At 42.3% G+C, this 12,767-nt stretch overlaps 1 protein-coding gene across 1 annotated transcript in view; it reads right to left on the reverse strand.

Annotated features, from left to right (window-relative positions):
- The window catches only part of LOC308581647 (sodium channel protein type 1 subunit alpha-like), a 49,997-nt gene that overhangs the window by 23,889 nt on the left and 13,341 nt on the right, over positions 1-12,767 (reverse strand). The window contains 7 exon segments of the mRNA XM_081184367.1: positions 2,382-2,816; positions 4,475-4,831; positions 5,742-5,915; positions 6,797-7,035; positions 7,396-7,528; positions 10,169-10,507; positions 11,786-12,073. Coding sequence (XP_081040493.1) covers positions 2,382-2,816; positions 4,475-4,831; positions 5,742-5,915; positions 6,797-7,035; positions 7,396-7,528; positions 10,169-10,507; positions 11,786-12,073 — 1,965 coding nt within the window.

Genomic DNA, 12,767 nt, shown 5'->3' on the forward strand with positions numbered 1-12,767 from the left:
TTCAGCTGCAGCCACTGAGGTAGCAGTTAGTTTGCCAAGCCCCAGGCCTCCTCCTCATGGCTAAGAGGAAAGGTAGTGAAGGATCCTTCATCCCTGAAGGTTCCCTACCTGACTGGAATGTAGCCAGAGGACCCAATTGCCCAAACACCTAACAGGAAACACGATAAAGTGCAAATTACTGTTAGCGGTGATGTCAATGTAAGTCTACCATAGGGTATGGCCACTATATCCACTTCCAAGGCAAGATTTTTCTGCTGTCAATTACAGAATGGCCCATTCCTGTATTTCCTAGTCTTCCACAGAAGACAAGAGGACAAAAAAGTCCACCAGTATCCACTTGCATCTATCAAAATTTTAATTAAACACTACCATGAGCACTTAGGGAACAAAAGCAACAACACCCTCATTTGGTTCCTATTCATCCCTAAAAATGTCATTATGAAACAGAAAAGAGTTGTCATGCTTTTATACTCATGAAAAATGGAGGAAATCCTGTTTCAAACTTACGTGTCATTAAGCCTCCTTGAGCATACTAGGACGTATGCAAATATGCATAAATATGCACTGTAAATTAATGAATTATGCCTTAAGGAATGCATATATCAGTTTATTATATTAAAGAGCTTACTAATGAAAATGCAATGTTAATATTCATCACATTCCGACCGGTTATGTAATTTCTCAAAATTACAACTAGCTCTTACTAAACTTGAGCACGCTTGGAACTTTAGAATTCAAGACCCAACTATACTGATGGACCAAACCTTCCTCCCGGCCCAAGACCACATGAAAATGGGTTGACTATTTAATTATTCTTTCTGTTGTGCTAGCAATGGTGGTGTGCTGTGCTAGATGCTATATGACTCTTAAATTGTATTTTTTTAAAAAAACAACAACACTTCTTTTATTTCTTATATTTTACTGTATTGCAATTTGAATTTCATAGATTTCTACAAGAATTCAAACTGCAAGTGTTCTTCATGGACACACCATAGACCTCCTGAATGAGGTTTGCGGAGCTCTGGTGGCCTGCGGATCACAGCCTGAGAACCAGTGCCACAGACCATGCAGTTCACATATCAAAATGCTATGTAGAAATCATCACACACAGTGAATGTTGGAGTGTGCTGATCATGCTGGGATGAGCGTCGCATGACTCCAATTGCAGATCAGCTTGTGCATACTTCTGTTGGTATCACAATGGATGAAGAGGGGAATATACAGATTAGCATGCATGCCAGTCAATCTTTGTTCAACAGTGATCATGTATACATATGAATTGCTGAGGTAACCTGTTCAAAATGGCTGACACACGTTGCTGTGCCTGGTTAAAAACCACCAGAGCTGCACTCCTGGTTGATCCAGTTTGAGTTTAGTCCTGTGAGAAGTAAGAACGGTAGGAAATAACATTGAAGGCGCAAATAATTCTGGGTTTGTAGTCCTGGAAATACCACAAACATTGGTGCGAAAGTATTTCCTAATACGTTATTCACACAAACACATTTGAAAAAGCAGGGTAAACACAGCAATTGAGCAAAGACATATAGAGATATACACACCGAGCAAACCATGGTCATTTGTTAAAGTAAGAAATAACAATTCTGATTTATACGTTTAAAAATTATTCTGCGTAAACACCATCATGTTTTCACAGAAAGACAAATATGAGCAATGGCTTTGTCTTTTAAAAAATGTAACAGAAGGAAAAGAGAGAGAAACATCGTCATCTGGCATTAATGAAAAAAAAATATATCCCATCGATACTGACTTGAACATATGAATTGATATAGACAGACAGTATGTCCAAATGAGGTATCCAAACGAGAATGATTACTGTAAGCTACATATTCAAAAGTAGAATACTTTAATGATTACCATGGGCCTGGATAAGTTGAATGGTTTTGTCAGCTGTGCCATTTACCAGGGCAGTGTATAATTGCAGTATAAATAAGATCTGAGTATTCATTACTTCAGAACATTAACGGTAACAGATTCAGAGCTACTTCATGGCAACTAGGATGCTGATACCACACACCCAGTTTTGGCATGTGTTGTGCCCTGCCCTGCACACATCCAGAGTCCTCTAAAATATCACTCTGGTGAAGAAATGCTCTTTCACAGAACCTGGTCCATAGCCTGCACTCAACAATGTGAAGATGCATTGCCAGTGTCACTTTATTAAGTAATGAAACGACACCAGACTATTCCATGTTTATAGAATGGGGAGGTAGGTACACTGCTGCTTTCAATACTCCCAGGCTTTTCAGGAAAAAATGAAGATTATATTTTAAAATATGAGCGCATATACATTTTATGGCATAGCTGATAACGTATAAACAAAAGGGCAAAGTGTATATATGGAAAATGATCCCTTGCCTTACCTCTTTACTTTCCTCGAGCTCGGATATGCTGCTAACTTCCTCCGTATTCAGGTGTTCAAAATCAGACTCTCCTGCAGCTATCGGTACTGTCACCGTGAGGTTTGGGTTGTTGATGAATGACATGTGATCACCACTGTCCACATAGATGGTAGTTGTGGTTCTGTCATTGTAGTAGTCAGCTACAGTGTGGTTGGGGACGCACCCACTTTTCTTGCCATTTTGCCCATCAGCTGAGCCGATTCCAGTGGAGGCCTTACATTTTTGCAAAAGGGTCATTTGCACAAACTCATATATTTTTCTTTTGACATAATCTATTCCTCTCTGGATCCTTGCTATGGCAATTTGTAAGTTGTTCGCATCTGTATCCTGATCTGGAGCAGCGAGGCTGTCTGAACTGAAAGAGCTCAATAATAAGGCCAGAAAAAGGTTCAGGACCTGTGGGGGGAAAATAATTCAATTAGGCTCTTCCCCCCCCTTTAAGTTAATTCCTAAAACCTAAAAGTCAGATTTTCCCCCATGTGTTCTCAAACTGAATTCATGAATTCGTATTTCAATTTCTGAATAATTTTATTTATTTTTTTATTCTTTGATTAAGTGCTTACTTCCAGGGTTTGTGGATATGAAATCAGTGGTCATCTATCCTTTCATAGTTGCTGTCTTATTTTTGACAATGCTTTTGTTTGTTAGCAGAAACAAACAATCCAGCGTGTGTTGCGTCTGCAAGTTTACCAAATGTTAGCAATTTGTGTATCAGAGAAACTGAAGAGAAGGACCTATTTATCTTGTCATCATTATTTTTTTTAACCACTTCCACCAATGGAACATACTTATTTCTTAAACAGAGTGGGATATTTGCGAAAATACACCCGAATATATTGAAGTGCTCCATACAAAGATGACAGAAAAAGCACAAGTAAATTTGGAATGTTAGGACATAACTAGGATACAGCAGCAGTGCCCTTTGGGCCAGATGATTACAGTGGTACCTCGGGTTAAGAACTTAATTCGTTCTGGAGGTCTGTTCTTAACCTGAAACTGTTCTTAACCTGAAGCACCACTTTAGCTAATGGGGCCTCCTGCTGCTGCTGCGCCGCTGGAGCACAATTTCTGTTCTCATCCTGTAGCAAAGTTCTTAACCCGAGGTAATATTTCTGGGTTAGCGGAGTCTGTAACCTGAAGCGTATGTAACCTGAGGTACCACTGTATTATTATTTATTCAATTTATTCAAATATATTCTATTTCTGTACACTGCTGAAGTGCTCTCTGAATGAAGTACACATTCTGACATAAAAATAAAAATAAATAATGTAACAATATGCTTTGAATGAAGAATTGTATAACAATAAACCAATTGATTTGTTTCAGTATATTTCAGTGGTCTTTAGCACCAGGTTATGCTTTACTCCTTGACTCACTGGGTTGCTAATTTGCAAATTCAAACATGGATTAAATCAAACAAATTAACATTGCTGCATTGGCCGGGAAAGCACCCAAACTAACAACAGGCTATGTGCCTTCTGCTGCACTCAAGGAACTCTCTTATCTGCAATGTATCTTTAATGCTGAACATTTGTTTGCTGTCTTGTCTGTAATGCAAGGAGGGCATTACGTGTGGATTCCTCTGCCCACACTGCTGGCCATCAGCCATGAGTGCAGGCAAAAGAGCCAAGCACAACAAAATTGCTTCCAGGCATTGAAAATTATATGCCATCCTGAGAACCTGGTGACTGGGTGACCAACAAACATAACAAACAAACAAATAATAACTTAATCCCTTTTGCTGGAATGGGCCATAAGACATCAAACTGCAGCCCAGGTGATGCCTACAATGAAAAGGAAATCTGGTATTTTGGTGGGCAAATAATTAGTGCCTGTCAATGCGGCCAGCTGAGCAGGCTCATCCTTGAAATCCCCTACAGCTATACAATTCTACAGAAATAGCACCATGGGTGCTATTTACAGAAGAAAGGGGGGGTCAACGGATTTTCTAAACAAGTATTCATACTGGTTTGCCTAAATGGATCATAATAGCAGGTAATCAGACAATCAACAGAAAATACTGTAACTGAAAAGACAGTTGTTGATTACATACCACGAGGTTTCCAATCACCATGACCAGCATGAACACAATGAGGCACAAGGCTTGGCCTGCAACTTCCATACAGTCCCACATGGTTTCTATCCATTCTCCGCAAAGAACTCGGAACACAATCAAGAAAGAGTGGAAAAAGTCGTTCATATGCCAGCGCGGAAGTGAGCAGTCCTCTGAAATCTTGCACTTACAATTATCATAGCTTTTGCCAAACAGCTGCATGCCAACCACAGCAAAAATGAAGACAATAATAGCCAGTACCAAGGTCAGATTTCCCAGAGCACCCACAGAGTTGCCAATAATCTTGATCAGCATGTTCAGAGTTGGCCAAGATTTCGCCAGCTTGAAGACTCGAAGCTGAAAATGACAATGAGGCATTTATTTATATGAGAAAGAGATACGGACGGTGGTTGCAATTCAGAGACTCACATCCCATCACCAGCTACATATTGGACAAAGAGCCATGAACTCAAGTGTTTCCATAGCTCTATTTGGGAAAGCTCCAGTGACAACCATATGACACACTTACTTAGCTTACGGCCTATAGCAGTGGTAAGGAACATGTGGCCCACAAGATGTTGCTGGACTACAGTTCCCATAACCCCTCACCATTGGCCATGCTGCCTGGGGCTGATGGGAGCTGGAGGCTGGAGGGCCACATGGGTTCCCCATTCCTGGCCTGTAACTAGAGTTGTCACAGTGTAAGGCAGGCTTTCCCAAGAAGGAATTGCCTGCAGAGGTACAAGTTAATGTCTCACTCCTCCTAGCTAGTGTGGCTTCTCTGTTGATGTAGCTGTGGATATAGAGTAAGGATAGCATGGACACTTTTCCTTTCTTTAGCAGCAGAATGACGTTATTGAGCGTAAGAATTCCCAGTGTCCATGTAAGAAGACATCTTGGATGGATAAGCAAAGGTGTGCTGTTAATGGGCAGCATAAATCAAAAGAAAATATGAGATTATGGTGCTCCAAGAAAAGCTTGCACTCTTTCTCTGCTGGTTATGAGGCCTCGGAGAGACGAGTGAAGATGGCAGTTTTAGGTCTTCACACCCATTCAACACGCTTGCTACTAGCTTCAGCTTGGTTAAAATTAATGATGTTGGGATAAAGGGTGGAAACCTTTCCAAAGTAGGCTCAGGACTCACTGCTTTCCTATAGATTCTGTGCCCTTCTCAGATCCAGTCAGAGGGAGGGTTTTTAACTATTTCCCCTCCTTAAGTCTATGACTTAAGGAGTCATAGAGTAATGAGACTTTGCTTCTTATTTACCAATCTGAATGACCGTAGAACGGATAATCCATCCACATCTGAAAAACCCAGCTCTATCAAACTCAGGCTGACAATGATGCTATCAAAAATGTTCCAGCCTTCTTGGAAATAGTAATAAGGATCCATGGCTATTATCTTGAGGACCATTTCTGCAGTGAAGATCCCAGTGAAGACCTAAGTGCAGAATGAAATAAGTTAACTTCTGCATTTTATTATTCCGTCTTCCCCTTCCCATTTAATTGCATGTTTTGTATTAAAAATAAACAATGCATGGATGTAATCTAATAGTGAAAGTGCTGGGACTGCATCATTGCCCTGTTCAAAGCGGCAGGGTGCTGATTCTGAACTTAGAAGAACCAACTTGCAGTACACAGAAGACAGGGCTGGAAGTGCTCCTTAGAGGAGCCATTCTTGTTTAACTTCATAACTTCTGACTGTGTGGAGGAGCCTATTAATACTGACTTCCCTTTAGGCTTTTGTCAAACACACAGAGGTTGATGGGAGTGGAGCCAGTCCATGTGGAAGATGCATCGTATGAAAGCAGAAGACAGAGAAACAGAGTAGGTCTTGGCTATCTGAGGAAGAGTTTACTGCAAGGAAGTTTCCTGGCTAAATGTTTGGTGAGGAAGCTGGGAATTTTCAAAGGGGCTTTAAATCTGGTAGGAATTTGGAGCAGCAGCAAGCAAACCCCAGGTAGATGCTTGGTTGCACAGACAGGACAGAAGCAGGACAGAAGCAGATGGAAGCAGAACTTTGGGAAGAAGGAGGAAGCAGGACTTTGGGGACACTGGTTCCATCCTAGTTTAAAGGATTTCAGATAGCAGGGCTGGGGAAAACCCCTTTACCTGCTATCACAGAGAGCTAGTGGTGGTTACATAAGACTGCACTAGATGATGTATTGATCCAGTAGAGGGCAAATTCATATATTCAACAGGTTTAGGAACACCCAGTGGAGATACAACCATTTTTGAAAGCATTTTCAGTTGTCCAGAATTAGTTTTAATTAGAAAATGATAAGATGGGTTGAAAAGCAAAAAACAACAACCCTGACTTACCAGGTTTCCAGTTGATAGAACATTCTTGAAGGCATCGTCTATGGGATGATGTTCCATGGCCATAAACAATGTATTTAGGACAATGCAGATGGTGATGCCAAGATCAACAAATGGATCCATCACAATGAAATGAACAGTTTTCTTTATTTTCAACCAAGTATCACAGCAATTCCAAATCAAGTAACTGTGGGCAAACTTATACCAACATGGTGGACATTTCTGCCTGGATTCTTCAAGCTCTGAAGAGAGGCATATTGAAAACATGAGGACCAAATATTCACTCAATGCTGTTTGCTAATTAAGAAAATGCAACTTGACTAAATTATTCAATATTTGCAAAATTAATTACGTAAGTTCTGTTGGCAACATTACCTCTATGGTGATGCATTGATCATTTGATCCTGCAATTGAACATGCATGTTCACTAAAAGTTTGCTTTATTTCTGAGTTGTCTCTACCTAATAATTATAATTAGTGCTTTTCCAGATTTTACTTCTTTAATAGCGTCTCTCAGAACTTCTCATCTTCTTAAAAGATTCCATTCATTCATGAACCAAACCCTCACAGTGCATTTACACCCCCCCCACACACACACTTACCTTCCATGGTATTTGTGATTATGCTTGCTATACTCATTGCTCTTTGCCTTATAGCAGGATCTTCCAGTAAATCCATTGGGATCTGAAAAGAACTTGACCTCCTCTTTCTGCTATCAACTTCAGAAGCAGTGCTCTGCAGTGGAGTAAAGCAGCTAGATTATCAACATAAACTATACAGGGAAGCATACATTGTAAAGGTAACCCCACAAAATATCAAAGCATTCATGCCACATGCAGTTTTGCCTTTGTTATGCCAGACTTTTTACAAGATCTAGCCCTTCCAAAAAAAGATGTTTCACATATCTGGTTTTAAAGAAATAATTTAAATAGCAGAATGCATTTTGTACATGCCACAAAGAGCCAGCTGAACTCTTACAGCTTTTCAGTCGCTCAGTTCAGGCATCTGGCTTAGTGTAATGGATGTGTGTGAGCAGAATCAGACCCAAATCTCAGGAACTCTCTCATTTGTTATCATGTAAAGGAGCATATGCATTAGCCTGGTATTTTTTAGATGTGAACTGTCTGATGTCCTTCTGCTCCTCCAAAGTGGTGTCAGGATTGTGAGTATTGCACACATTCCTGACTCACGTACAACATCTTGAGTACTGTATGGTGTTTACTCTGGCTGTGAGCAGAACCGTACTGCTGGGCCAAACATCTGACCTGGCTGTTAGATTATTTATCAAAAAGCCCTTCAACAAATGGAGCCGTGCCTTTGCTCTTGGGACTACAACTTCCATCAGCTCCATCCTACATGGCCAATGTTAAAGGATGACGGGAGTTGTAGTCTCAACAACATCTAGGAGACCACAGATTCTCCATCCCTGGAGAAGGTAGAAGAAACTACGTTATTTAAAACACGAAGAACTTGAACCAGAGCTCAGAAATCTCCAGTTTTTATGCTTAGATATCCAAATAGCTTTCACATGGGGGTCAATAAAGAAAAAAGAAGGAAAGAAAGGTCACATGAGAACAACAATTATTTCACTCATCAGCATCCAACTTGTGAACAAGTGTTCCTTCAGGTCTTCAATCCGTTCTGGATTGCTTCTCCTTATTAAAACATCTAGCAAAGTTAAATGCCTGATTTCTCTCATTTAGCTTGTCGCATTTGTCTAAATAAATTAGCAATAAAAGTCTGACTTAATTGAGCTTTACCACGCCAATCAGAACCAGGGAAGAATTAGTGGGATAAAATGTTGTACGTATCTTCAAACACAATGCATAGGTAAGTGAGGAGTCCTCCATCAGTGTCTACGGACTACAAAGAATGGTTCTGAAACAACTAAATGAAGCACTTTTTTTTAAAACGAAAAAGAGCAATTGCTCCCATTTTTACAGATGGGGATCTGGAACTAAGACAAAAAGGCTTTCTGGTGAGCAGAAGCAGCTGGTGAGGCAGCAAAGGTGAGGCACTGCTGTTCTTCTGGCTTCCAAGTACAATGTGTAGCTGGCACTCACTGGAGAGAAAAGAGGAGGGGAGCTTGGTGCTGTGTAATGGCATAATGGCGAGAGCCACTGGCTCCAGAGCTTGGCACTCCCCACACCTAGCCCCTCATGCGCATGCTGTGTCGGGATAGCAGCGGTGCCCCACCAACACCCCCACACCAGCTGCTACTACCAGCAAGTCCATTGCTGAGCAAGTTTTTTAAACTGGGGCCTCATCACGTTTTAAGTCTAGATGATATTTGTTGCTTCAAAATCCACGCAGACATACCTAATAGTTTTCTACTGCTTGGAAAATGCCATTTCCCCTCAACGTTAGGCTTCAAAATGATCACAGTGTGATTGCAGCAATGCCAGGGGCTGATGTTCACCCACGAGGTCACTAATGGAGAGCTACATATCCATCTTCAAATGCTGCCCAGTTTCCCTCTGTTCCTTTCCCCCCTTTATGTATCATGTCTGGTCTTTCTCCAGCAGTGGAGCACACACACACACACACAGACACATCCATAAACGTGGAGCTTTATAAATGATAAATACAGTGGAACCTCAGTTTTCGAGCGTCTTGGCAGCTGAATGTTTCGGAAGCCGAACACAGAAAACACAGAAGTAATTGCTTCCATTTTTGAATGTGCCTTGGAAGTCAAACAGCTTCTGCTGTGTGTTTTTCTTTTTTCTCAATGGATTTTGCCGACCACCCATTGCTCCTCGGTTTTCGAATGTTTTGGAAGTCAAGCGGTTTCTGGAATGGATTATGTTCAAAAACCGAGGTCCCACTGTAAATAGAAATCAGGGCACTGGCTGTTGCCTCCCTCCCTGTCCTTCCCTGCTAGGCTGGCAGGGGAGCTGCTTTAGGGAAGGCCACATGGCCTGCAAGGTGATGGGAGGTGCCCCTTTCTCTTTTACTGTTCTCAGGGGAATTGGGGAAGGTAATGGTACAGGTTTTGCTGAGGGAATGCGAAGGAGATCAGGTGAAATAGGAGGAGAATCAGGGAGACGGATGGAGTGAGAGGAAGAGGATGTGCAGGAACAGGGAGAATGCAAAAGGAAAGTGGCCTCTGCCACTGAACAAGCATTTGCTGTGCACAAAGTAAATGTACATTTGGCCATATTAAACTGCCCGACCCTGGGCTGTGTTTGCAAAAGCACATGCAGGCAGAGGCAGGGCCATTCCTTTCTGTGTCGCATAGTTTTCAAAGCCCGGAGAGTTGCAGCATGAAAGCTTGCTTCCCCACCACCGCCGCAACCCCAGGATGCAGATGCATTTAGGCAGCTTGGATTCCATTCTGTAGACCCACCATGCCTATGCTACTTAAAACATCCTTACACTGTCATCGGTAGTTGCTTTATCTATTATCACCTCTGGGAGAAGCTGTCCAGTGGGCGAGAGGAGCGCCGGGGGCCCTCCTACCAAGGAAACCACCCCGTTGCAGTCCACGCTGCTGTTCCTCTTCCCGTTCACTGGAAACACAGGGAACATGGTCTGGCTAATGTTACTTCCGCACCGCTCGCTGTGCCTGCGTAGGATGAAGTAGGAACCGCTACGGCTCCCGTTGTCGTCGAAGGTGCTCTGTTCGCTATCGGCATCTGAGCCCCCTTCAGTGGTCGGGCCTCTGAAGCTGGAAAAGCTTGCTCTGCTGTTCCGTCTCGTGGAAAACAGCATTGACTAAGGAGATACAAACAGAACGGTTACGTGAAACTTAGGAAGCCATAGCTAAATCCTCACTGCTGTTGCTTTAAGAAAAAACCCAGATTACTCTTCCCAAATCCAGGAGGTTTTTCAGGTTTTGGTTTTTCAGGTTTTGGGGTGGCAGTGGGGGAAATAGTGAGCTTGATAGTATTTAGTTAAAAGACAATCTCTAAAAAAGAATATGCATTCCCCAGCTTTGTTCTTACAATGACAACAGCAACATTCATTCCTCTTTGGTTAAGCATTTACGTTATGAAAGCGAATGTATTTTTCAAAACAGGTTCAATACAATAACCAGTGCTAGAAACTCAGATATATAAGCTAGGCTGCTTAAACCAGGGTCACAGTCGCCAAAATGGAATGCCAAGTTGCTATTTGTTGTATTTTTCAATACGGCTGTTTGGTTCCTGAAATTCATTCTGACTGTGCAGATAAAATATAATGGATGGCATTCTACAGGATGTGTTGCTAGTGTGTGAAAAAAGTCAAGACCCAAGGGTCCCCTGGTATGCACCTCCAGATGGTGGGGACATTGGGCACCACCCCGATGCCTGGGCATCTTCACTAGGTCTCAAAGTGGTAAATAGTGAGGCACACAATGCGCCTGGCAAATTTTGAACGCTGATACAATTTACTCAGTTGGCACTAGCCTTCCTTTCTGAATATCTGCACCACAAACAACTGAACAAGTAATGAAGATGAACAAACCAAACGATAAAAAGTCGAAGGGGGGAAATCACTGAGGGAGAGGTATGTAGGGGAGAAGCAACAAATATGAGAAGGGCTAAGTCTGCTCTTCTATGTCACACGTCCCTCTTGATGCCCTCATGTACCAAGTTGCACACTCCCCCTGCTTCTTCTTCTTTGCTTAAACATCAAGCAGTTAAAAGGTGTCAAGGCCTGGGCTTCACCAATTACTTCTCTACTAAACCCCCAAAAAATTATGTATTAGATTCAGATGATACTAATCCCTGAAACCTGTAGAACACAAGAGATTGGTAGAAGGTCTTGGTCCTTTGCACTTGTTCCCATGGCTTTGCCCTCCTCCTCCTCCTCCCCTGTACGTGCTGTTGGACTCCCAACTTCCGCCAGCATGGGCAATGGTCAGGAATGATGGGAGTTGTGATCCAACAACAGCTACAGGTTGCCCACTCCTGGCGTGAAACATCAAGCCTAAAATGGATCAGTCCCATCGCCCAGAACCCACCTGAAAGTTGAACATTTTGCAACAGCACAGCTAGCGCCACAATGTACCTGATATGGAGAGGTGACCCTGTTTTCATACGTGAGCCTGTTTCCTTCCAGGGAATACTGAAACCCCTTCTTTTTGATGCTGCTATCGGACTCAGATTTTGGAAACTTTTTGCCGTTGGCTTTCTCGTCTCCTACAGACAGCTCTCTCTGCCGTCTCTTCTTCCTCCGGTTCCTTCTTTCTTTAGCGCTTTTGGAGCTCAGCCTCGACATTTCCGAAGAAGTCTGGGAAAGTCTTCCAAGTGCGCCATCATCCTTAAAGTCTTTGTAAGCGGCTGCGGCTGCTATTGCCTGTTGTATAAAGAGAGGTCAAGCTTGTCATAGCTCTGCCGATGAAGACTTGCAAGTACCGCATAGTTATTGTAGAACTATTTCTGGATGAGTTATCAATGCTTCAAGAATACAAGAAGATGGATGGTTTCCTCTGCCAAAGTATTAACAAAATAGCTTCCAAACAAGGATCTGGAAGGAGGATCCAGGATGCTTGGCAGTATATATTTATTGTTCATGGAATATTTTTTGTATGCACCAGTGTAATATATACTCTGAAGATAGTATGCTGGTAGACTGCTTCCTTTTTATACCAGGGTACACAGCATGTTGGCCTCCAGATGTTGTTGAACTAAAATCCCCATCTCCCTGACCACTGGCCATGCTGGGAGCTGATGGGAGTTAGAGTCCAGCAAAATCCAGCTGCTCCTGCTCTACACAATGCTGCAATCCACTGGCCTTAGTGCACAAAAAGCACAATGTGTTAGGGCTGTTCCACTTTTCGTGTCAGAAATAATATTAATATTTATGATGTTATTATTTGTACACTGCCCACCTGACTGGGTTGTCCCACTCTGGGAGGCCTCCAACAAATATAAAAGCATCATCACACATCAAACACTGTAAACTTCCCTGTTCCATAAACCAAATCATTATTTGATCGGTGAGAGCTCTTGTTCAGTTTTCTAAAACCCATGCTTCTCTCTCACATATA

Source organism: Podarcis bocagei (genome assembly GCF_964188305.1).
Source record: "Podarcis bocagei genome assembly, chromosome: 1".
In the NCBI taxonomy this organism is placed as follows: domain Eukaryota; kingdom Metazoa; phylum Chordata; class Lepidosauria; order Squamata; family Lacertidae; genus Podarcis; species Podarcis bocagei.